The following is a 25,477-nucleotide window of genomic DNA, read 5'->3' on the forward strand; positions in this document are numbered from 1 at the left end:
GCGGCCAGGGCGGGGCCTCAGTGGCAGCCACAGGCCTTGACCACCATGTTGCGGTGTTTGCGCAGGATGACGTTGTTGCTGCTGTCATAGTAGAGCACAGAGGTGGCGCTCAGCTTGGTGGGCGCACAGCACGCCTTGGGAACCGCGTCCGGCTTCATCAGGTGCACCTGGCCGGGGAGGGGCGGCAGGCAGAGGCGTGAGCACTGCGGCCTCTCCCAGGACCTGCCCAGCCCCCAGCTCCTGCCTGTCCCCATCTCCAGCCGCTCCCCCCCCCCCCCCCGCAGCCGGGACAGGTGTCCAGTGAAAATCTGCCCTCCTTGACCCCTTCCCTGCCAGAGGCCCTTAGGGCACAGCCGGGCACCTGCCTGCTTCCTGCCACACCCGCTCCCCTCAGACCTGAGGACCATGCTGGTCCCCAGCACACAATGCACCCGATGGCAGGTCCCTCTGCCTGGAGCCCCTGCAGCACCGCCCCCTGGGGGCCCCTCCACTGCTCCCTCTTCTCTGGGCTGCTGTAATGACCCTGATCATGTCCTGTCCACCTTCATTGTTTGTGTCTGTCTCCCCGTCCTGACCGTGATCCCGAGAGTGTTCAGGGATCAACTGGATAAAGCCTCGGATTCCAGGTTCACACTCGCGTGTTCAACACCGTTATTTCTCAAAGCACTTTTCACCCCTCATAACAGCTTCTGAGGCAAGTGTGATTCTGGGAGGTGCAGAAACAGCGCGCACAGGCCGCGGGAGCTGTGGCAGGACTTGGACCAGGTGCGGGGATCCTGCTCCCTCCTCCTAAACGCTTTCCCACCAAGAAAGCCTGATCGAGGAGCTATTTCAGCCTCCATACAAATATTTATCCTGAGACTTGGCAGGATGAGCCGTTTACACTGGACCCTTCGTCAGGGCCCCACACTGACTGGCCCAGAAGGGAGCCCGGAGCTCTGAGGGGCAGGAGAGAAAAGGAAACCTGCTTCCATCCGTGTGCATCGTGGCCAATCCGAGGGCCCAGGACCGCCCAGCCCTCACGAGGCTGCCGAGCTGGACCTGGGCAAAGCCTGGTCCCTGTTCTCCATGCCCAGCCTTGTCCCAGAAGCCCAGCTCAGAGCCAGTCTGCCAGGAGGACTGTCAGCTGGGCACTGGGCTGGCTTGGAGCCAAGAGCCTCTCTGCGGCCCACTGGGGAAGCTGAGGCCTCTGTGGGGATGTCCAGCCAGATGGACATGGGGATATTGCTCCCCAACTTCCCAGTTCCACACGTGGTGCCTGGGCTTGGCATTCATAGGCTCACGTGAAAGCAACCAGGCACCACAGCCCTGGTGTGCCAGCCACGGGCCTCTAAGGGGCTGGAAACCGGGGAGGCCTCTCCTGACTTGGGACGCTGGAGAGAGAAGTCCCGCACCTCAGGGGTGCTGCCTTTCTGCCACTCCCCCTCGACCAGAGCTCTATTGAATCAACAAAGGAAAGAGAAGGGGCCTTTTATTCCATCTGGCCCCAAACAGATTGATTTGCAGGGTCTAATGGGCCATTCCATTTGTTTTTGAGCCATTAGGAGACCAAATCAGAGGTTATTTTGGGTACATTTCGGTCATTTGTGGGCCTCAGTTTTCTATTCTGCTAAATGACCACAATGGTACTTATTTCTCACGCACATGCTTGTGGCTGCCATGCCAGGGCAGGGAGCACAGAAATGTCCCAGACATGGCGCCTGCTCTCATCCTCAAGACCACGTTAGGGGCCCCTGCCCACCCACCGTCACCTCCCTGTGGGCCCTGGGCACTCCCTCCTTCTGCCTGGAAGATTCTTCCTCCTCGTGCAGAGGCCCAGTGTCCCCTTCTCACAGGTCCCACCATCTTGGCTGGCCCCTGGCTCGTGAGTTACTGACAGCCCCCCGAGAGGGCAGCTACTGTCCTGTTTGCACTCATGACAGCCTGAGCCCTCACTCCTGCTGACCAACAGGAGGGACCAAGGGCCTGGACAGAGGCAGGGGAGGGGAGGGACAGCCCTGGAGGTGTGGGCACAGTCATCACCCCACACCCCTCACAGGGCCGGGGAGATGCACATCCATGAAGGTCAGGAGGCCCAGGTGGCGTCATACATGGCCAGTCACCCTGAGTCACCAGGGAAGGCAGCCCCCAGGTCCAGCGATTCCCATCTGACGCTGAGAAAGGAGGTGTCACAGGCTCAAAGCAGCTTCCCCTACAGTCATTAACTCTCACCCTAAGGCGTCAGCTTGACAACCTCTCACTAGGCAAACACCAGGCTCAGGCATAGTAGGAACTGGAGTCTAGGTAAACATTCTAGAAAGAAGTCTCAACACACACGCACACCATTTAAAACACTGAGCAATAAGCAGCAGCGACAGTCCTCCCAGAAACTGTTTCGGCATTTAAGTTTCCCCAAACACTAGCCATCAAAAGCCACGCCACCTGCGGAAACATAGAAGCTGAGGCGACCAGGAGAGAGAGCCAACGGGGAGAAACTGGAGGGGGCGCCCAAGCCCAGGGGAGCCCTGTGCACGAGGGCACACAGGTGACCCCCCGACTCCCCGGGAAGGGGGTGGGTGAACACAGACGCCTGGCTCTCGCCCCGTGTGCATGTGTTGCAGGAGGTCCAGCAATCCTGTGTGCTCAGCGCACACAGGTGCCCGGGGGATGCGTGTCTGTCCTGTGTGTGTGCATGTGGCCACAGCAGGCTGCCTTTATGGGTCTGAGTCCCCCACGCGCACCTGCCTGTCCTCACGTGCATTTGTGTGCACGTGCGTGGGCACCGGCAGCGATCTACATACACAGCACGGCCAAGCGGCCCGGCGCCCGCACAGGTGCGGGGGCTTAACGACACGTGCGCGCAGCCAGGGCTCCACGCGGGGAACCCCCGAGACCCGGCAGGTGCCCCGTTCACCTCGGGCTGCCTGAGCCGCTCCTCGCCCCCCCCCCCAGATCAGGGGTCCCGGCGGGACAGGCTGGGTACTGACCAGGGACTGCACGATGGCATGGTTGGTGGCGTTCATGCAGGAGTCCAGCGGGAAGGAGCACTCCCCCTCACAGTAATAGGCTGAGTAGCCCTGGGGGGCGATGACCCAGTCCTGAGGGGGGAATGGAAGAAGGTGAGTCCCACCCATGTGGCCCCTCCCAGCCCCACCTCCCAGCACCCATCACAGGAGGACTCAGGGCTGCCCCTCACCCTCCTTCACGCAGCCTCAGGGACCTGTCAACCCACCCTCGGGCCCCTTCTGGGGCAGGACCCCAGAAGGCTGACATCCACCCCCAGGCCCTCAGCAGACGTGGCTGGAAATAAGCTCTGTCCCGACAGCTGCCATCAGCACTCAGCACAGTCCTCCCGCCTGGTCCCCGCGCCCACGTCTCCTGTAGCTGCTGTTGCTGCAGAAGCACAGAGGCACTGCCACCCTGGTCTCGTTTCCCTGTTGTAGCTCTGACATTTCATGGCTCAGGATTCAGATTTCGCCATTTTCATAGTTTTTGCCAAAAAGCACTTTTCCACTATAAAAGTAACACATTTTCCCTTTAGAAAACTTGGAAAACACAGAAGAAAATAATACAGGAGAAAATAAAGTTCCCCGATTCTGCCTCCTCCTGGAGATACACTTACAATCCTCAGGTGGGGATCGTCATTAAGAAAGAAGGGAGAGTAGAAATTACCAGCCAGCCGAGGTCCTGGAAGCTGACATAGAGCTCATGCCGACTGCACACCTGCCGACTGTGGGAGCCATGGACATCATCTGCAGGGGACAGACGTGCAAGGACATTTCTAGGACTCTGTGCAGCTACCGTGGGGGCTCCCAGGACAGGGGATGCCCTGATGGGCACATTTGTGGAATAAATGAATGATGGAAAACTAAACCATTTGGTCTCATAAAGCCCATCCCTGCAGCACTGCTGGTACCATGACTCAAGAAACTTCTATGGCTCCCAATGTCTCCAGGATAAGTCCATGCTCAGCCCAGCCTCTCCTGACTTCAGCCTGTGGGCCTCCTGATGCTCCAATAAACAGCCCCAAAGGACCTTTCTGCCATCAGACTGTGGCACCTCCTCCTTTCTTCCCAAGGCACCTCCTGGCCTCACCCCACCTGTTTTGCAGTACCCATTCCACAGGTGAAGTGGCTCATACTGAGGCCGATTCCCATGAAGGAAAGGAAGGCACATCGTGGGGTCAGGCCTGTGCCTGATCCTGAGGGTCTTGCCTGGTGGGGAGACCTTCGCCTAAACAGCTATGCATCCTGCAGGGAGCCTGGGAGAGAGCAGAGGCCCATGGGCGGTGCTGCCCTGAGGAAGGGCACCTGATTCTGACAGACTTTGGGGAAGGCCTGGTGAGCCAGGGGAGGGCAGAGAAGGGGCTTCCGGGTGGCAGGGAGGCCTGAGAGACAGTGCAGTGGCAGGTCCACAGGGTCATGGGGCACAGGAGGGTGTCAGGAAAGGTGGCTGGAGGGTGACCACTGGTTTGGCCCCTTCTGAGGGCCAGAAGATTCTGTCACTACCACTGGTTCTCAGCCAAAGCCTGTGGGCCTCAACCTGGGCCACCCCGGACCTCACCGAAGATCCCCGGGAGCTTGTTGGGCTGCGGCAGCTCGTTGGTTTTTTTCGGCAGCCGCCTCCTCAGGGGCCTCACTGCCCGAGGGGCCCGGATGGGGCTGGGGCTCGCCCTGAAAAAGGTGACCATGAAAGGCTGTTTGGAGCGTGGTGCCCGTCGCCCCAGCAGACCGGCCAGGCCAGGATCCACACTGCGCCCTGAGACAGAGAGAGGAAAGAGGGCGGTCACTTGAGGGCAGTGGCTCTGCACGTGGACAGAGCAGGCGACTCTGCCAGGGCCAGGGCGGGCCCAGGAGCATGGAGGCTGAGGATCTGAGGGGACCCACTGTACCTTGGTTTCCTTATCTGAAGGCCAGAGTCCCAAGTCCAGCCCCCTGCCCCCAGCAGGCAGGTCTGAAGGAGATCGTGGGAGGGCCTCGTGGCCCCAGGGTCAGTATTAGTGACAGTCGTGGACACTGCCATTCGTGGAGCATTTTACAGGTTTCAATGTTATTTCACTGATGATCTCACTCGTCTTCACAGTAATCCTGGACCTCCTATGTTACTGAGACCCTTCAGAGTCACTCCGTGATGTCCCGGAGCCACATAGCTGGGACCCACCTCGGTCTGGGGACTCCTAGGCCTGGGGTCTGCCTTCCCCCTCCTCTGGGGGTGTTCATGTAGGATTGATGACACCCAGCTGATTGGAGCAGCTGCCAGGGCTTGGCCAGGGCTTGGTCTGCCAAGCGGGGCCCAAGAGCAGGGCACTCACTGTTTCCTGACACCACAGACAGACCCCAGGCTCAGTGGGCAGAGACACTGGACCAAAGTCGCAGAGCCTGGGTTTAACCCACGTCGGTCTAATTTCAGAGCCCAAGTTCTTATCCACAAGGCCAGTTAGCGGTTAAAAAAGAAAGAGAGGACTGCGGGCAGAGACATGATTGGGCCCCCAGCCCTGGGAGTAGTGAGGTCTACAAAAATGGAATTTTACCCACAGCCGCTTAAAGTCTGAGGCCGCCGTGAAAAACACTCATTAGCCCTGCAAATGTCGACTCCACCAAGGAGACTATCGTCCTGGACCTCTTTGTATTCCCAGATGACCTCTTGATGTTTTAATTGTCAAAGCAATATAATAACAACTGTAAAGAGACTCGAGAAAAAATACCCCTCACACACCCTAATTTACTTAGAGATTCGCTTATCATGAGAGATTCAGGTTCCTTCCCGGCTTTCATTACAAAGAGAATGACATGGAACCTCTTCATTTCCTTTCCCTGTGGAATTTTAACAACAGGAGTGAGGTTACTGACTTTTCTATTCCTCAAACACACTGTCAACTGTTCCACTTCCCTGTACATTTCCCTCCGTGTTGCAACAGTTACACACACATGCGCACGTATGTCTGCACACAAACACACATGTATTTCTATAGACAGTGTGCACATGTACACATAGGCAGGTATATATATTTGTTCCATTAGCAGGCTTAATATGATTCTCCATTACACACTACAGGTCAAGGACATTGCCTGCCCCACCCACAGTCCTGCTCAAAGGTCTGCTCTTAAACAGTTGTGCTTCAGACCTGTGCCCATGGCCCTTAGTGAACTGAACACCTAATGAATCCTGAGACTAACCTTTGACCTATGACATCACCTGCCACCAAACAACCTGCCGGGCCCATCAGAGGCTCCACGCAGGACTGAACCTGCTAAGACAGGAGGCTGTAGAGACAGGAACTGTTGCTGGAAGGAGCCCAGACAGAAGCCATTTGGGAGAGTCTGGGTCATGGCAAGTTACAGTCAAGAGGAAGAAGCAGGACCACGGGGACACAGGCCCCAGGACACATGGGAGCTCTGCGAGCAGAAGGGAAAGGCCAGTGAGGCCAGGACAGGAGCAATGAGAGCAGATGGGGACTTGTGTCATCACGGTGGCGCTGGAGCGGAGCTCCATGGCCCGGCTGACAGACACATGGGGACAGCCTTGGCCCAGGCAGCCCTCCAGGCCTGCGCATCCCGCTGCCCTGTCCCTGTCCCTGGAGAGCCCTGTCCACCAGGGGCCAGAAGGACTGATTGGTCCCCTGAGGCTATGCTCACTGTTGGCTTTTCTTTGTGCAACTGTCTGTTCAAGGATCTTATTGGGGTCTCCTGGGCTCAGAGGGAATGACACAGTAGATCAACTAGGTAAGGCCACTGAGACAGCGCGTCACTGAGACAGGCCTGTGTGGGGCACTGGGGCGCATGACTGAGGATCCTGAAGAAGCTGATCCTAGGTTCCCACTTTACAGAAGCAGAGACTAAGCCCAGTGAGAGCAGCATCTGTTCAAGGTCCCAAGCAAGCTGCAACCCAGCCAAGACAGCCCTACCCTTCCCAGCACACCTTGCAGGAGCCTGGCCTGGGGGCGGTGGGGGACTAGGGGACTCACCCCTGATCTTTCAGAGGGGCCGAAGCAGGAGGCCTGGGAAAGGATCCCCAGGGCCTCCTTCCAGAGCCCAGAGCTCCCTCCCAACGGGCTCTGCTTTTTGCCCATCTGCCTTGAGCAGGGCGCCCTGCCTTCCCCTGGCTGTCTTCTTGGTGGGCCCCTAGGCTGCCCAGCTCTGCCCGGTCCCTTTCCAGAAAGGACCTGATGGGAGCTTAGGAGCCTCTGGGGCCCAGGGGCCCCCCTCTAGACCTGACCTTGTGAGGGTGCTGGCAGGCATGCTGTCCCCTTTGCAGTTGACAGGGTATGTGTGGCCCTGCCTGGAGCTGTAGGCCATGCAGGCCTTCCCCCTTAGGCCCAGATGGAAGATGCTGCTCCTCTGAGCCAGGTGGGCCCCATGAGACTAGTCTCATCCCATTTCCCAGTCTGCCCCATCAGGGCCCAGATGTCTTGGCAGCTCACCTGCCCTATCCTGTCCCAGGGCAGGTGTCACCCCTAATTCATACGCCCAACTGTGCCAGGCCAAGATGGCTGTCATTTCTCCCCCAGGCTTCCTTCTGCTCTGGGCGCCACCTGACCCTTCCCTGCAGCCAATGCTTCACCTCAGCCAAGTCATGGATGTAGCCCCGGTGCCACCCTGAAGGAACACTCAGGATGCCTGGTGACACCTGGGAGAGATCCCAGCTGTGGACCTGGTCTGCTTTTGTCCCATGGGGATGGGAAACAGTCCTTTTCCTTCCTTCTGCTTAATAGCCCTGTAACTTGTCTGCCCCTGGAAACCTCTGCCTGTTCCACATGCCGCTGGGAAGTTCTCCTGACACCCAGGGCACATCTGTCCAGAAGCCCCCAAAGATGTCCCCTGTCCACTCAATGACATTCCATCCCACCCACCCCCATCTGGTCCATGGTCTCTGGCCACTTCCCCCCACACCCCCAGGCTGCCCTCAGAGCTCTGTCCCCTACCTCTCCATTCCAGGCTCTGTCCCCTTCTTGGGGGTGAGGCCCCAGTGAGGCCTCTCTGAAAGGCCTTCCTTGACCAGATGGAATTAATTTCCTTCTCTTACCCAGGGGCTCACGTGGGGAGTGCGGCCCCTAGAGCTAAGCTTAGGAAGCGGGAGCTCCAAGTCAGGCTTTAATATCCCTCCTAACCTCTCCCGCATATAAACTCAGTTGTTTCTTTTAAATCTTTGAGACTAAGGAATCAGGATGAAATATGTCACAGCCTCTCTTGGATTGTAAAAGAATATTAGCAAGAGGCCGGTTCGGGATCCACAACAGAGAGGAAGGATCTAAGTGTCTGTTCAGGATGACACAGGAACACTATGAGTTAAAATGAGAAAACCCATCTGAATCCCTCGGTTAGGTTTCTAGAACTCCTCCTAACATAAGCCACAGCCTTTGGCAACACACAGGTGGACTATTTATGGAGGAAACTTCCTGGTGGCATGTCAGCACCAACAGTCTCTCCCCTTCAGTAGCTCCCATTACCAGGTCACTGTCCCACCAAGGTGGTCTTCCTTTCCTTTTGGAGACATCTATTTAGCTATGAGGAGGAGACAGGTGTGGGGAAGAGAGAGTGAGGCTACAGGGAAACAAAATTTAGCAACAAAATGAAAGGTCCCAGCAGAAAAGTCAGAAGGGCCAAAGGAAAGTATTTCATGCAGAAAGCATGTCCTCCAGTCACAAACTGACTTTATGTGTGTTTTTATTATTTGTTGTTTTTTAGTTCTCCCCTGAGGATGTGTTTTTACTGATTTTAGAGAGGAAGGGAAAGGGAGAGAGACACACAGAGAGACACTGATGTGGGAGAGACACATCAATCAGTTGCCTCCCATATGCGCCCCGCCTGAGGATCAAACCCGAAACCTGGGTATATGCCCTGACCAGGAATCGAACCAGCAACCTTTGGTGCACGGGGCAGTGCTCAGCCAACTGAGCCTCACCGGCCAGGGCTGACACTTATGTTTGTATATTTTTCATAGTACCAGTAAGTGGGGCCTTAGCTCTGTTCTGGGAGGAGTGTTCCCTCCTTCATCATTTCCCCCTGCGTTCGTGAGGGAAGAAATCCTTCCCAAGGAGTCATCTGAAGCTGCACAGATTTACGTAAACATCACAGTGAAGAGGGCTTCCAGTGTCCTCAACGACTGTAGCAGAGCCTTCTGAGTACTCACAGAACACACAAGATAAACTTCTCTGTTTTCCTGTGGTTTTATTTAAAGTCATTTTCCTCTTGAGAGAACAAAGTCTTCCGAGCGATAGAAAGCCTGAGATCCCAGTTGAAAACTAGTCAGGCTGTTTGTGAAATGGATAAATGTGATCTCCAACTTCCTTTGGATGAAATCCTGAGGTTAAAATGAAAAACAGTCTCTGTGAGCAAGGTCTCCTTCCCAGTTAGGCTGTCACCTGCTGCATGGGTGTGACATTGGGTGAGATGACAAAGGCACTCCCGTGATGTCCTCCATGGTCAGGCCTTCCCAGAGCTCAGTCAGCGCCAGTCCTTCCTTCTTTCTGTGGTGATTCGGTCCACGAACCTCTTCCCAGTCAGGGGCATCGTGCATTTCTCCAAGATCGTGGGTTCCCTGGCCTTGGTGCAGTGCTCCATGGTGACCGCTACTCTGGTCTTGATCCTGGACACCAAATCCGTCGCACCCCCCATTCCCTTCGCCTTCCTTCCAGGGATCATCCACTTAGCCAGGTCACCGTATTTGGAAACCTGCATGGCTCCTGGCAGGGTTAGCTGGATGTGTCCCCTCGGATCACAGGAAATGAGTCATCGCTGGAGACAAAACTGCCCCCGGGAAGAGTGGTGACTGTTTGCTCGCCTGCACTGGTGAGATCTGTGGCCACCTCCCCTTTTGATGGAAAAGGACCCAAGCCCAGGATCCCAGTTCATGTGAAGATGAGCGGTTATATGGGGCGGTGTAGCCGGTGGTCAGAAGAGGGATTCCTGTGCCCAAGGGGGCATCCGCGCCACCCTCAGATTCAAGAGCTGCCCTTTGAGGATCCGCGCCCTTGTCATCTGCAGGCTCGGCTTGTCCATCTCCCTCCATCCGGATTGTTAACCGCTCAGTTCATATCTCGGACTTTCCCCCTGTATCACGCGATCCACATAAATTGTAGGAACATGAATGTCTTCTGGGGCAAACGACCCCACAGCCACAATTTCTTCACCCTCCACCGCGGAGGTCTGGGCAGCTTTGCACACGGGCATGGTGAAGCTCCTGGCGCTGCCCCTGAGCATGGCGACCCCGCGGGCGGCCTCCACCCTTCCACCAAAGCGAACTCCCCGGAGGGCAGCTCCAAGCGCCGGGCTGCCGGGTCCTCCCTCGGCTCTCTGGGCTCACTCATGATGGCGGCGCGGCCTCGGGGTCGGACCTCATGGGGCGCCTCCTTCCTGAACCAGGGTCCCGGAGCCGTGGGCACATAGAGGGCGCGCACCCAGCCCGCCTGCACCGGTGCGCTCGGCCAAAGTGCCCTGGGCGTCGGCTGCGGCTCCAGCTCCCGCTCCAGCTCCGGCTCCGGCTCCCGCTGCGGCTGCGGCTCCCGCTCCGGCTCCCGCTCCGGCTCCCGCTCCCGCTCCGGCTCCCGCTCCCGCTCCGGCTCCGGCTCCCGCTCCGGCTCCCGCTCCGGCTCCGGCTCCCGCTCCGGCTCCCGCTCCCGCTCCGGCTCCCGCTCCGGCTCCGGCTCCCGCTCCGGCTCCCGCTCCGGCTCCCGCTCCCGCTCCGGCTCCCGCTCCGGCTCCGGCTCCGGCTCCGGCTCCGGCTCCGGCTCCGGCTCCGGCTCCGGCTCCCGCTCCGGCTCCCGCTCCGGCTCCGGCTCCCGCTCCCGCTCCGGCTCCCGCTCCCCGCCGAGAGCCGGCGCTGGCCGAGCGCGCTCTCACCCACGTAGGCGCGGAGGACGCGGGTGGTCTGCTCGCCGCCAGGAGGCCCCGCCCGGAGCTGTCCCGCCCACGTTGCTGCTGAGCACGGTCACGTCCCTCACTCGGGTCTTGAGCGGCGCCCTAACAGGTTCTCGGGGTCCCCCAGAGCCCGAGGCCGCCGACCGCGATTCCCGCCCCATGGGAGATGCCCTGCGCCGCCTCCCCGGGATCCCTGCAGCACTTGGCGCGGGCACGAGCGCCCGTGGGGAAGCCGCACACGCCGCCCTTGGCCCTCGCGGGCCCTGAGCGCCCAGCGGGAGGTGGCCAGAGGCCGCAGGGCTGCCGCGGCCCACTGCTGCTCGGGCCGGCAGGGCCGGGCCACATGCGCCCCTGGCTGCGCCGCAGAGCAGGGAGGGCTCCGGGCAGGCGGCCAGCAGCCCGCTGGCGCCCCCACTACGCCCAGCCTCCATCTCTGACCCGAGGGGCGCCTGAGGACCCACGAAGGTCCCCAGTGGGAGCCGCTCAGGGGAAGACGCAGTCGCAGGTCCCTGTCGGGCTCCATCGCTGAGCTCCTTCCCCAGGTTCAAGGCAATAAATCCACTTTTCTATTTCAGTGGTTCCCACACCTGTGTCTCTAGCACACACCTGCCCTGGATGACCTTTTAGGGACCTCAGCCAGGGCCATCAATGATATCAGGGCCCAGAGAGAACTTCTCATTTCCTACCTCAAACCTATTTTCCCCAACTTAGGCAATGAGAAAAATATATATTAAAAAATATCCACTGGCACACACAGAACATACTGATGGTTTCCAGAGGGGAGGGGAATTGGGAGACGGGGTGGAAAAGGTGAAGGGATTAACAAGTACAAACTGGTAGTTACAGGCCCCGGCTGGGTAGCTCAGTTGGCTAGAGCCTTGTCCCCACAGGCAAGGTTCCCTCCCACTGGTCAGGGCACATACAAGGGCAACCAATTAATGAATAAATAAGTGAAACAACAAATTGATGTTTCTATCTCCCTCTCTCTAAATCAATCAAAAAATTCAAATTGGTAGTTACAAAGTAGTCACAGGATGTAAAGTACAGCCCAGGAAATAGAGTCAATAATATTGTAATAAGTATGTATGGTCAGGTGGGTACTGGAAATATCTGGGAAACACTGTGAAGTATATGATTGTCTAACTACTATGCAGCCCACCTGAAACCAATATTGAATGTAAACTGCAATTTTTATTTTATTCATTTTATTTTTTAATTAATTATTTTTATCTTCACCTGAGTACACTTTTCCCACAGCTTTTTCAGAGAGAGTGGGGGAGAGAGAGAAACATCGACGTGAAAGAGACACATCAATTGGCTGCCTCCCCCACTCACCCCGACCTGGGCTGTGGATTGAGCCTGCAGCCAAGGTACATGCCCTTGACCGGAACTGAACCCAGGACCCTTCAGTCCGAGGGCTGATGCACTAACCACTGAGAAAAACTGGCTAGGGCATAAAGTGTAATTTTTTAAAAAATTCACTGGTTCAGTGCACTTTATTCCCAATTCCACTACCTACTTTTCTCCATTTCTGCAGCTACTAACCCCCCCCCCCCCCCCCCAGCTCTCACCTGGACACTGTGGCTGGAGGAGCCTCTCTGGTGTCACTTCACTCTTGCCCCACAGTTTACACATCCCACTGAAGTTTCTGCTTTACAATAGTTGAGATGTATGAAAATTGCAAAGATAGTATAGAGAATTCCCATATACCCAGACCCAGTGTGCCCTGGGAAATGTTAACATTTCAATTACTGTGGTACATTTGTCACAGCTAATGAGCCAATATTGGTATCTTCTTATTTTATTAACTAAACAGCACGATTTACTCAGATTTCATTAGTTTTCCCTAAAGTCCTTTTTCTCTCCTCAGATCCCATCCAGGATCCCACAGGGCATTGAGTCATTACAACTCCTCAGGCACCTCTGGGCTGTGCCAATTTCTCAGGCTTTCCTTGATTTTGAAGACCTTGACAGTTTTGAGAAGTACTTGTCAGACATTCTGTAGGCTGTCCTTCAATTTGGGTTTGTCTGATGTTTTTCTCATGGTTTCCCTGGGGTTCTGGGAGAAGACCCCCAAGGAGAAGTGCCCTCTCATCCCCTCATATCCAGGGTACACAGAAGCCAAATGAGTTATTCATAGGAACCTTGATCACCTGGCTGAGGCGGTGCTGGTCAGCTTTCCCCACCGTCCAGTGACCTCCCTTGCCCTACACGCTGTCCTCTGGGAAGCCAGTCACTAAGGGTACCCACACTGAAGGGATGGGAGTGATGCCACACCTCCTTGGGGGAGCTTCTATAAAAAGCTGAATCAGGTCCTGCCATCCTCCACTGCTATAAAATGCAAGAAGCTCCCTAAAAACTCCAACCCCTTACCCTGCTTTACCCTAACTCAAGAATGCCCCCCGCCTGCCTCTCAGTCCGCTCTCCTTCCAACCTCTCCCTGACCCAATCTGCTCAAATCTGGGGCCCACCTTCAGGCTTTCCATCCCCACTGCCTGGGGCAAGGGAGGCTCTGCCCCCAAACGCCTGGTGAATGAATGAATGAGCGGGTCCCCCTTCTACGGAGGGGAACATGAAGGCTTGGAAGAGTAAGTAACCTGCCACGGCTCCAGTTAGGAAGCTGCAGAGCTGGGCTTCAACCCAGATCTCTCTGATCGGAGCCCAGGGAAGGTCCGCTGCCTGACCCCCACGTCTTACCGTCCTCTGTTTCCACATAGAGGCGGAGTCCCAGGTCCTTGTTACGGTTCAACAACCAGCGGTCACTGGCTGCTGTCGCGTCCAGCACCAGCCAGCCCTCGTCCTCAGCTCGGAGCGTCTGAAGATCCAAAAAGAACAAGTCAGACTCCCTGTGGATACGAAAGAACAATTAACCGAAGCCGGCACCGCTGCCTTCGTGTTTCCAGTGCCCGCCTGGGAGCCGCTCGTGGGGTATCGACTGTATCTACCACAGAAAGGTGCTGCTGCCCCCGTGGACAGATGGGGAAACCGAGGCTTGGGAGCTCAGGGGCCCATCCAAGGTCCCACAGCCAGGACAGCAGGGAGGGGACTTGAAGCCAGGGTGCCAGGGCCTTGGGCCAAGCATCCTTCATCTCTGAGGGTGAGCTCCCAGGGGCTCCCCTTCTGTCCTCTGGGAAAGGCTCCCCCCAGAGCTGGGCCGGACACGCTGACAGGCTTGACCGGGAGGCAGGGCGTGGGCCAGGCACCTGTTGGCCCGCTCTCTGACCACCTCGAACATGCTGACGTGGAGGGTCCTGTTGAGAGGGTGGGTGCTGGGCAGCTTGTAGATCCGGAGCTCAGCAGCTGTGACCGCCTCCCCCGCCGGGATCTGAGTCAGGTCAAAGCGGAACTCCTTCCAGTGGGGCTCCTGGTGGCCCAGGGCGTGGTCGAGCTCCACTGCAAGACAAAGCAGGCTGGTGGTCATGCTGGTCCTGGGCTCAGGCTCCAGGGTGGCAGGGCCTGGTGAGAGCCAGGGCCTGGGCAGCCTGGGAGACGCATTTCCTCCCGGGGGAATGGGCTTGCCCACAGGCTCTGCCGGGTGCCTACAGGGCCCCAGGAGCCCTGTAGTGAGGTGCCCAGCACAGCACCTGATACACAGCGGGGGTCAACAAGGGCAGCTTCCATTTCTGGCCCCCAGATCTCAAACCCGGCAGGTCCCAGCCCAGCCCCCTGCTGGCTATGAGACCCACAGATGAGGCAGAGAGGACAGGTCCCTCCTCTGGGGAGAGGAACTTCAGACTCAAGACAGAAGAGGCCACGTGGTGGGAGAGACATGACTGAGTACTCTTCAGGGTCTATCCATGTGTGTGGATGGGGCATGGGGGACAGTGAGCGCTCACAGCTGACATTGGGGTGACAGTGAACTTGCCACAAGGTCATAGGACAAGAGCATTGCAGAGAAAGGGACCAGTGTGAGTAAAGACCTAGAGCTGAGGGACTGACAGCACAGGCAGGAAAACAACCATAAAACACAGCAAAGGGCAAAAGGATGGCAGGTTCCGCTTGTAACAAGATGAAGGAGGAGGGAGGGCAGGAGGGAGAGATGGGAAGGAAAGAAGCAAGGAAGGAGTGACAGCTCCTGGAGAGGCCCAGTCAAGTGCTGGGGAAGTCGGAGGTCCCATGGCGTGGTGGGATCTGAGTGGGCTTCCTGGAGGAGGTGACGTCTGAACTTGCCTTAAATGATGGGATGGAGTCTTGGCAGGTGGAGAGGCAGCAGGGAGGACATTCAAGGCGGAGGGGACATCAAGTGCACAGGTTGAGTGGTTCAGGGCCCCCCACAGATCAGCGGGGTGGGGCATGGGGGATGAGTCTGGCTGTGGCCTGACTGTGAAGGGTTAGAGCTCCCACCTAGGAGCACGGACTGTGGCTCTGGCCAGTGGGGGGCCAGGGTTCCGGGCAGCAGGGGAGCTGGTGGTTGGTGTGGTGTGGAAGCTGTGCGTGGGGGTGGGGGTAAAGCACAGGCTGGAGGAAGACCCGAGGTGGCCCCGTTGCGGGGGCAGGTCCAATACTTTGGGCAAGAGGCCACTTGTGCAGAATAAATCCCACATTGCCCAGCTGCCGGAAATGCCCAGGACAGTATATTTAGGGCCATCTCCCTTTAGCCTTCTGTCACTTTCAAACACTAAAAATCTGTGTTTCCGGAAAGCAGGGGCGGGAGCCACCCAGCACCTTCCCCAAAACCCGACACTGAGATTTTAATTACATGTCTGTGAGTCTTTTTAAAAATTCTCTCTCTGGCTACTGGGCTCTGTGACCACAAGTCACCCTGCTGGTGGCAGAGGCGGATGTGGGGAGCACTTCCTGTCCTCGTGGTGGGAACCTGGTCCGGCGATGGACGGGCAAACAGCTGTGCTGGGTGGGGCCAGCAGACACATGTTTGGGCAGGAGGAGATGAGTGTTTCGTCCCCAGACCAGGGAGAAGAAATAGAATGTCCATCATCAGGCCGCTGGACACGCAGCAAATGCCCACGGGGAGCCAGGCTGCTTCAGAGACACAGGGTGGCATCAGGGTCCTCCTGCACAAGCAGACAACCTAGAGGGCAGGGTTCTGCACAGGCAGGCAGGCAGACACACACACACACACACACACACACACACACACACACACACAACTTTGGTGACAATTCCCGTGGATTCAGGAACCACAGAGATCACCTCCACTACGTGGCTGCGTAAGATTCCCCGATCCGCAGGAGGGAATAAGTCCAGGCTGTTGGCTGTCACAGGGTGTGGCACAGAGAGTGAAGGCGAGTGATTCCCCCACACCCTTCATCAGACCCTCTCAAAGCATCGCTGTGTATCTATCCCCAGCATAGCAGGAGCTGACAGGTGGGTCATGGGGGCTCACTGGGAATCTTCTGTCTGCAGGCCTGACACTGATTTTCATGTTGGATCCGGGACTGAGGGAACAACCCACAAACCTGCCAGCTCCACCCAGCACCAAACCATGCGGCCTCCCTCCCTTGCTGGGTCAAGAGCACTGTGTTCACCTGAACTGACTCTAGTACCAAACTTTCCATCCTGTGAGTTTTGATAAACCACCTGGTAGCTCCAGCACAGGAAACTGCCCACCCTGGCTGTTCCAGGCAAGCACCAGAACATGGGACATTTTTACAAAAATAATTTTAATCAAAAGTGGGTAAAATTTCCTGAAGTCTGGAACTGGGTAAAGAAAGCAACTCGTTTATCTGACCGTCAGTGGGAGGGTGGGAAAAGGAGACCTGTGGATGTGCAGCTCTTTCAGTGACTGTTGCTTTGTGTTAGGAGAGAGATCTCCCCAAATGGTGTCCCAGGAAAGCGTTTTCTGGCCCCTCTGTTTCCCCTTGGGTAAGTGTGCGGATCAAGCCCGCTTTCGCCAGCGGGGCAGCTTCGGCAGCACGGCGTGCTCCGGCCGGTGGTCATTGCAGGCCTGCCCCCGCACCAACCAGGCATGGACTTCCTCTCTTGCCTTCGTCTCCTCCTCTGTGAACTGGGAATAAAAATACTGCCCTGTTTTCCTCGCCGGCCGTGAAAGGGCTACGTAAACAAGCAATGGACTGGGAGGGGTGGCCATTCACAGAGTTTAGGATGAGCCTGACTTGCAATCTCCCAGCTTTGTGCCTAGATGTGAACCGTCAGGAGCCATGTCAGAAATTCCAAGGCCATGGGGTGGAGAGAAAGGGAGACTGATAGCATCTTTCTGTACTCATTTGCTCATTTATTTATTCATTAACTTATCAAGTTCAACTTATCAACAAATGTATCAAATGTATCAAATCTTATTGTATGGCCATGGCCGGTGTGGCTCAGTTGGTTGGAGCGTCACCCCATGCACCAAAAGGTGGTGGGTTCGATTCCTGTTTGGGGCACATGTGGGAAGCAACCAATGTTTATCTCTCACATTGATGTTTCTCTCTTTCTCTCTCTCCCTGCCTCTCTCCTTCCCTTCCACTCTCTCTAAAAATCAGTGGGAAAAATATCCTTCGGTGAGGATTCACCAAATTTCATTAACTAATTAAATCAATAAACATATTCTCAGGTAAGGATTTAAAAAAATTCTTACTGTATTTAACAGTTTGTTCTGGACATGAGGAATACAGCAGTAAACAAGACAGAGAAGCCAGGTCTCACCCTGGCTGATTTGGCTCAGTGGTTAGAGACTCGGTCCAAGGACCAAAGGGTCACGGGTTCAATTCCCGGTCAAGGGCACGTACCTTGGTTACAGGTTCTATCCCCAGGCCCTGGTCAGGGTGAGCACAGGAGGCAACCAATCGTTGTGTCTCTCTCACATCGATGTTACTCTCTCTCTCTCCTCCCTCCCTTCCATTCTCTCAAAAAAATCAATAGACAAAGATGTCCTCAAGTGAGGATTTAAAGAAAAAAGTCAGGTCTCTGCAACTAATGGGGGCAGGAATAAAAACAAAAAGAACAAGTCAAATAGGGGACGTCATATATATCGTAAGTGAAATATAGAGGGTTGTGGGCCCAAGAGAAATGGGAAAGGGGTGGGGGTGCTTTGCGTAGGGTGGTCAGTGTGGCATTCCTCTGAGAAACAGGTAAGAGCGGGCGTGAACGTTCTCACACGGTGCTGGCAGGAATGCTGTGGGGAGGAATCTGGCAATACCCTCTTGCCATACCCTAGCAGAATTACATATGAATTTACCCTCTGACACAACAATCCCAAGGACACAGTGGCAAAAGAATGAGAAGCCATGTGCACAAAGCTATGCACTGGGCACGGGAAACAGACAAAGCTACACCTTGCTCAATAGGGACTTCTAGATGTTTATTTTCCACAAAATTACAAAAGCTGCCAAAAATATTCAAACACTGAACCAGCTTCTGTCTGGGGAAGCAGCAAACAAATTGAGTCTCTGAATTGCCTTAATGTGGCTTCCAGAGCAATGAACAATCGTGAATCACCGTGCGCTAATGGGACTCTGCCTTCTCCGGCCCCTGGTTAAACAACCGCCGGGTCCCACATTTGCAGGAAGGGCCTCTGTGGGCAGGAGGCGGCCTCCGCCACCGCGACCGCTGTCAACATTCTGCCTTTCCATGCCTGAGGCCCTGCACCCCCCACTACAGGCTACACCTCCAGATGCCACACCCTGCGTCCTACAGCCCAACACCAGCAAAGGCTTTGGCTATTTTTGTGCTCTGGACAAAATTTGGAGTCACCCTGATGACCTAAATCTATCTGGTTTCTGTCCAAAAAGTAAAACTGCAAAAGACCCCCTCTGCCTCCAGCCCAGAGAGGCTGTTAAGAGAACAGAATCTCCTGCCCTGCCCGTCCTTCCTGCCCTCAAACCCTTCCCCAGCCCTGTAGGGCCTCAGGGGGGGCCTAACTCAGCTCCGAGTTCCAGGACCTTCCTGAGCTGGCTTTCTGGCTGCCAACACCCTCCCTTGAGTCCCTCCTGGAAGCCACTCTCTTCTGGGCGGCCCCCATCCTATGTCTGAAGACTGCTTTCCTCTCAGTCTTCCTCTGACCCCACATAGATCATCCTCCTGATCTCACCCTTTCCTTCATCCCAGGGGTCCCTGTCCCTGTTGCATCTGCCCCTATAGAAGGTGGGCAATTTGAGGGCAGGGACCAAACAATGTGAAGTATAAGAGGGAGGCTCTGTCCCCTTCTTCCCAAGGGCTCCTGGTCACCAGGACAGTGGCCCAGTGTCCAGCACCCCCACCCCTTGGCTGGTCTGGGAGTGGCTTCCATGTCACAGCTTGTCTCCATCAGAAGCCACTCATGTTTTTCCTTTCCTGTGGGACTTGCCGGCCCTGGGGTGGAGGGCAGGCTCCCCAGGGCCCTGCAGGCAGACGGGCTGGGCCAGTCTGGCTGGTCCTGCCGGTAACGGAGGCCGAGGGGCCCACATCAGACCTAAAACAAGACCTGGGTCCCCACGGCCTGTGCAGGCCAACGGGGGAGCCACGGAATTGATCACCTATCGATTCTGCATCCTGAAGGGCTTCCTCCCACCAGAAATCTCAGCGCCACCGAGAGGAGGCCCAGGGTTTCAATGCTGAGGTATTTTTAGTCAGTTCTCATTACCGACTTTTTTCAGAGCTCTTTCCATAAACGGCTCTGCACTCATAATTACCGGTCCGGCCTCAGACGGCTTCAGACCCCAAATTAAAGGGGACACCCGCACACTCCACCACATCAAGCCTGCCAAGGCCAAAAATAGATCCAAGGAGATGTGAGCAAGGAGGGTGCGACTCCAGTCCAGTTCAGACCCGGGAAAGAACCGAACTGTGGGCGTTTTCCAGAAAGATGTGGTCTCGGGAACACAGCCTCTCTACCATGGGTAAGGGGTTCCCATGAGGAGGTGGCCATAGGTGCCTCCACTCTGTGCCTCACCTCTGGAGGGGCCCCCATCAGGAGGCAGGGGGAGGTCACATTCTTTGGTCATAGCTGCAAAGGCGATCAGGGTAACCCTGCATAGATGGGGAAACTGAGGCCCAGAAGGGGCAGAGACTTGCCAGGGGTCACATGTCAGGTTAAGGGTCCTTTAGACTCGAGCCAACATATAATGAGTGACCCTAGAGTTCCTCTGGGTGGCAATACTGGGATGGGGGTCACCTGTCTTCAAGGCTCTCCTGTCAACAGGTGCCCTAAGAATGCCTGCTGAAGCCACCCACCTTCCTCCAAGCAGGACCCTGCAGGGACTCAGGACCCCAGGGGAGGACCCAGGGACATGCTGCACCCATCGTCAGCTTCTGAAAAGACAGAGGGCTGGCCCTGCCTCGCCCCACGGGCCAGGCCAGGCTCCTCCACCTGGTCCCGGCCCTGCCTCCTGCTGAAACCCCTTTCCTTCACCCACAGGCCCGAGCCTGCCCCCCAGAGACCAGGGTGCGCGGCAGGGGGAGGCGCCTGAAGAGTCAGATTTGGCCGCTGTTCTCAGGAGGTTCAAGGCCTCCTGGGGAGGAAGGAGAAAGAGGGTGGACACCCCCTGAATCGACAGGCAGAAAGCGGCTAACACACAATGAAGCCCGGGGGCGCTAGCCACGGAAGGAGCCGTCTCTGGGAGGAGTGGGGGGACAGATGTGCAGAAACCCCTGCTCCCCCCTTTTAAAAACAGAAATGGAGGCGAGTGGTCTCCGCAGAGGGTGTAACGGAGCGAAGGCGCCGAAGCGGACGCCACGTGCCATCAGCTCCCACCTGCGAAGCTCCTGCCGCGCGGGCGCCCAGCTGCCCACTGCACGTGTCCCTTAGTCCCACGCGACCCTGGAGGGGGGCCTCGTGCACCTTATGGTGTCTTAAAAGTGAGGACACAGGGTCGGAGGCTTTCAAAGGAACCTGCGTGACCTCTCGGAGCCCCGGGGCAGAGTGGGGAACACCCAGGGTTGATGCAGCCCCGGGGCGAGTGCAGGACGCTCGGGGCAGCTTCATTCACACCCACGACTGAGACAGGCCAGACGCCATGACCCAGAGGGGCCAAGGGGGAGCGGGTGCAGGCCAGGACGATTCATTCATAAAAACAGCGAGAGATACAACCTCGTGGATGAACCTCAAAATACCATGTGGAGTGACAAACCAGACACAAGAGCAAGTACTGTGTGATTCCACTCACACGAAGGTCAAAGGACAGGCCAAATGAAGGTGTGGTGACAGAGATCTGACAGTGGCTGCCTGAGGGGATTGGCTGGTAGGGCTCCTGGGGCACTCATGTCATATGTTCCCTTGTGGTCTGAATGGTGTATAACGAGCACGTGTTCTTTCTGTAAACCCCCAAACAAAAGACACTTTAAGAACAGGATTCTCAGTTCATAACACACCTTCGGTACAGTCCGATTCAGAGGCACTGACTGGCCTAAGGATGGCCAGGCCTCGGGGTGGGTGGAGAGGCAGCTTCTATGTAGGAGGAGTAGAAGATGTACAGGCAAGAAGACCACCTGCTGTGTGGCCTTGGGAAACTCCACGAACTTCTCTGAGCCTCATTCTTCTCTTTAAACAAAGATGTGACAGTAACTATGAGATGGAAATGAAGGAACAGATGTGGAGGCCTAGCCGTGGGGTCATCCCTGGGTGTCATATGGTGGGTACCGTGAGTGTCTCTATTTTACAGAAGAGGAAACTGAGGCTCTGAGAGGTGGACTGGAAAGTCCAGATCACACTGAGAGTGGGTGGTGGAGTCAAGATGCAAATTCTGTCAACCTGAATCACAGGTCTGAACCCCTGATCTGTCCTGTCTACTCTCCCACTGTCCATCCCCTCCTGGTGACCAGATAGGGAGTGTCACTGTCTAGACCACTTGATAATTACCTTTGTGGCTCCTATGTTTGTTATTTGTCTTTCCCACTACAAGGTCAGCTCCATGAGGGCAGGGACTTGGTTTTGTTCACTGTCATATCTCAGTAACTAGAACTGTGCCTGGCACAGAGCAGGTACCATATGACTATCTGTTGAGTGAGTTGGTGAAAAAAGCAAAGAAAAGAATTCCCTAGTAAAGAGCCATAGAAAGTGACCCAGGGGCTCACGGAGGTAAAGAGCCCTTCAAGGTCACTGGGCTGAGCAGGACCTGGGCCACATCCCTCATTCCCACCAAGCTCCGCTTCTCCAATACAACAGCCTCAGTTTGTGAACACCTCTGCCCTCAGTGGCTCAAGACCAAGGAAGAAATTAGTCTGGCACCAGGAAGGGTCAGGACAATAGTGAAGATGGCTCCATTCATTTCTGGCTGGACTTCTGCCTGCAGTGCTGTTCAAACTGCCTCAGTTTCTCAGTCTGGAAGATAAGCACCTGTCACCACGCTGACATGAGGTGGAAAAGGATTCTGGGGGAACAAGCAGAATTGGTCCTTCCTGGCTCTTTGCTCCCTCAGGAGGGGCTGGGCCGGCCTGCAGTGCCCAAGGTACAGCCAGTCACACTGTGCTTGGAGAAGATGAGGTCGTGTTGTGAGAAGGTACCACTGACAGAGCCACAGGGTCAGAGCTGGGGGGCCTGTTGTCTTTCTTACACCATCACTATAGACTGGACGGGAAACCAGAGGCCCAGAGAAGAGGAGCCTGACTTCGGACGTGGAAAACAAGAACCTGGGTACTGCTCCAGCTCAAAGCTGTCCCCTCCCTGAGCCCAAGCAACACCAGGGGCAGGCTCTGTCTGCTCCACATGGGTATCTGCCCCCATTACTGTGTTCTGGCCATAGGAAGCCAAGATTCTACAAGGATCAGATTGACAGGCCAGGCAGGGCCATCAGGTATGGCCACAGAGGCCTAGGAGAGGTCTATGGCCACTGGGTCCCACAAGCTGCCATTGATGGTCAGAGATCTGGCCGACACCAGGCCTCACTTCTCAGGAGCCAGACGAGGGTGATAGGAGAGCTGGAGCAGGAGGCAGCAGGTGTGGGAGCCTAGGCGTGGGCACTGATAGCACAGCGACTCTGCTATTAGACTGCATGTGGTTCAGGGGCCTGGGGCCTGGGCCTCCAAATGAGAAAGGAGTCCTGCTAGGTGTCTAATCCCCCAATCAGTCTAGGTAATTACCAGTTGAAACTACTCTCGCTGAGAGTTCTACTAGCGCAATTAGTATGTCAGAATAAAGAAGTTCCTTCTGACAACTGGTTGGGCCCGCCCACGACTGGGCTTCCACTGAACAAGGACCAGCTTGTTGATTCCACAGGCCTTAGATCTTAATGAAATACTCAGAGATGGTGGAGGAAGAAGCTGGGGTTTGGAGTCCACAGCCTGGATGATGCCATGGATGTGCTGTGTGGCCCTGGGTTGGCCATGCAACCTCTCTGAGCCCATGAAAATGAGGCTGGTAAATCAGTTTCACATGGTGCTGCATGGATGAAATGAGGACGTTTTTTATTCTGAAAATAGGTAGAAACACCTTTGGTTGACTTTTAAATTCTGCTTCTGGGTTTCACATGTGTATAAGACACATGGGGACATTCATGTCACATCTGAACCAGGGCTGGGCAATAGCTGGGAGGGACTGGAGTCAGCAGTGATGAGGCCCAGGTTCACCCTAAAAGAGGGGGCTGACTTTCTGCTCCTCCCATGTATCAACCAATCACACAACAACTCTGAGGATGCAGTGATCACTAGGAGCCCCATTTTACAAGGAGGGACCTGAGGCTCAGAGAGGGGAGGGGCTTGCCTAAGATCACACAGCAGATCTTCCTGAGCTCAGGGCACTGCTTGATTTACAGCAGCAGCTCCCATTAGGGCTGTGCACGCCTTGACCCAGGGGATGCTGGTTGAAGCCAGACATGGGCTGGGCAGTGACTCACTCTAATAGATGGCTCCCTTGGGGGCATTTTCTGGGTGACTCCATCCACAGCTCTTCTTGGTCCTGAGCCCTGGGTCAGCTTGTCCCAAGTACAGAGCTTCAGCCTCAGTTCCACACACTCTCTGTCCCTATCCCCACCCTGCCCTCCAACCAGGAAGGCAGCATCCAGAGACCAGTGACCCAAGTGCTGTCTGCAGAAGTTAACAGCTGCCTCCTACTGCTCATTCCCCCACCTCAGCCCATCAGTTTGGGATTGGGAGGGACAGAGGCCTCCTTGGCTGTCCTCACTTATTGCCCTCATGTAGGAAGCAAATGGCTGAGGGCCCCACAATTCCCCACAATTCCTCCAATCCCCTGGGTTCCTCTGCCTAAACCACTCTGAAAGCTCCCTCCACCCTGAAAGCCTGAAGCCCTGACAGCAGATATGTCCTTGAGAACCACATGTAGGGCCATATACCCTGGGCCTGTCCTGGCTTGGCCACAGAGAGGCCATGCTATCCTGGGCGGAACATTGCCTCTCTGAGCCTCACTGTTCTCATCTGGGAGATGCAGGTGCATATCATGGTGTTAACTGGGTGTTGGGAGGATTGGGTGATGCTGTAGGTGAAGGGAGGCTGGCGGACTTGGCAAAAGTCCTTTCCCGGCTCTCAGCCCTTCTGCTCTCCCCACCTCGAGCTGAGCTGTAGTCCTTGGGTCCAGTCTGGTATCTTTCTGAGCCCAGAGCCCTGCCCATCACTGGCCACAGAAAGAAGGCAGAGTGGATGGGGGACAAATATTCATGACTGTAGATTAAAGAGAGTTTAGTAATGGAAAAAGATACCTTTGAGAAGTTTAAGGGTAAATGGCTCCGAGATTTGGCTGCAGAGAGGAAAAGCTGGGCTTTGCATGGGAGAACACGAAGGTCCAAGCTGCCCGCTGGGCTATTCCACAGGCCTGGACACACAGGCATGTCAAGCCATGGCCCAGGTTCTAGGTGTGGGTGACAAGACCACAGACTGCCCCACTGAGCTGAGTCTACTCCTTCCCCACCTCATCCCCTGACAGCCACACGCCCACCTACAGGACATCTGGGTTTCCCCTGCGCTCTGGTCATTTTGGTGCTGGGACAGGGGTGTCCTACAATGGACTTTGCCCCTCTCCTCAGGACTGCTCTTATCACAGTGACAGCATCCAGCCTGTTTACTCATCTGTCTCCCAGGACTAGACTGTCTTCCTGGCACTGCCCAGCTCCACCTGACATTACATGATTCCTACTCTTGGGTGTGTTTGGGGGCGGGGCGACTGTACACGCCCCTGGGACTCGCATTCCTGCGTCAGCCGCCCGGCCCACAGCTCACTGACCCCGCACACCTCAGACCTGGCCCCCTGGCCTGCGCAGTCCCACCCCCCTGTGGGGCCCTGTCCACCAGGCGGCGACTCCTGGCTCACGGCAGGGGCACCCACTGTCCGAGGTTGTGCACACTCCCCTGCAGCTCCTGTTGCTCCCCAAGGGCCCACCGTGGGGGCGCCCGGACGCTCGGCTCGCTGTCCCACAAACGCATTCTGCGGAGGCCGCACGGTCCCCACCGCGTCTCCCACGCCCACCCTGCAGCCCGCACTCACCCATGTTGACGAAGCTCATGACCAGGTCGGCGCGGCCCAGGCGCCGCTCGCGAGGGCCGCCGTCCTGGTCGTCGTCGCCGGCCATGGCGTGGTAGAGGTCCAGCATGAAGAGCGGCGCGGACGCGGGCATCCGGGCGGCGGCGGGCGGCGCGCGGGGCCGGGGTCGCCCGGGCAGCCCGAGCACCGCCAGGATCTCCCGCTGCAGGTCGCGGCGCTCGCGCGGGCCCAGGCGGCGCTGCGGCCAGTCGGGCGGGGGGCGCGGGCCGGGGCCGCCGCCGCTCAGCGCGCACAGCGCCAGCCCCAGGAGCCACAGCGGCCCGGGGCGCGTGGCCAT

The 25,477-nt window shown here is 56.5% G+C and overlaps 2 protein-coding genes across 2 annotated transcripts; both read right to left on the minus strand.

Annotated features, from left to right (window-relative positions):
• Positions 1 to 25,477, minus strand: LOC107541712 (bone morphogenetic protein 8B). The gene is made up of 7 exons (XM_087820839.1): positions 25,144 to 25,477; positions 14,039 to 14,228; positions 13,533 to 13,681; positions 4,543 to 4,737; positions 3,652 to 3,731; positions 2,967 to 3,077; positions 1 to 167 (listed from the first exon to the last, which is right to left on the minus strand). The coding sequence occupies exons 1-7, from the start codon at positions 25,475 to 25,477 to the stop codon at positions 18 to 20; spliced, it is 1,209 nt and encodes a 402-aa protein (XP_087676965.1). The 3' UTR covers positions 1 to 17.
• Positions 9,329 to 11,266, minus strand: OXCT2 (3-oxoacid CoA-transferase 2). Its single transcript, XM_087820172.1, is given in 9 exon segments — positions 9,329 to 9,387; positions 9,390 to 9,452; positions 9,455 to 9,688; positions 9,691 to 9,828; positions 9,831 to 10,007; positions 10,010 to 10,195; positions 10,198 to 10,316; positions 10,318 to 10,384; positions 10,822 to 11,266. Coding segments are annotated over 9 exon segments (1,488 nt in total).

This window comes from Miniopterus natalensis, chromosome 9 (assembly GCF_054644295.1).
Source record: "Miniopterus natalensis isolate mMinNat1 chromosome 9, mMinNat1.hap1, whole genome shotgun sequence".
Classification (NCBI taxonomy): Eukaryota; Metazoa; Chordata; class Mammalia; order Chiroptera; family Miniopteridae; genus Miniopterus; species Miniopterus natalensis.

Coding starts and splice junctions, on each gene's coding strand:
- LOC107541712 (XM_087820839.1), bottom strand. CDS start 25,477: ATGGCCACGCGCCCCGGGCCGCTGTGGCTCCTGGGGCTGGCGCTGTGC. Junction 4,738..13,532: donor CTATGTGGAAACAGAGGACG/GTAAGACGTGGG, acceptor TCTCTGTCTCAG/GGCGCAGTGTGGATCCTGGC. Junction 168..2,966: donor ATGCCATCGTGCAGTCCCTG/GTCAGTACCCAG, acceptor CTCCCCGGCCAG/GTGCACCTGATGAAGCCGGA.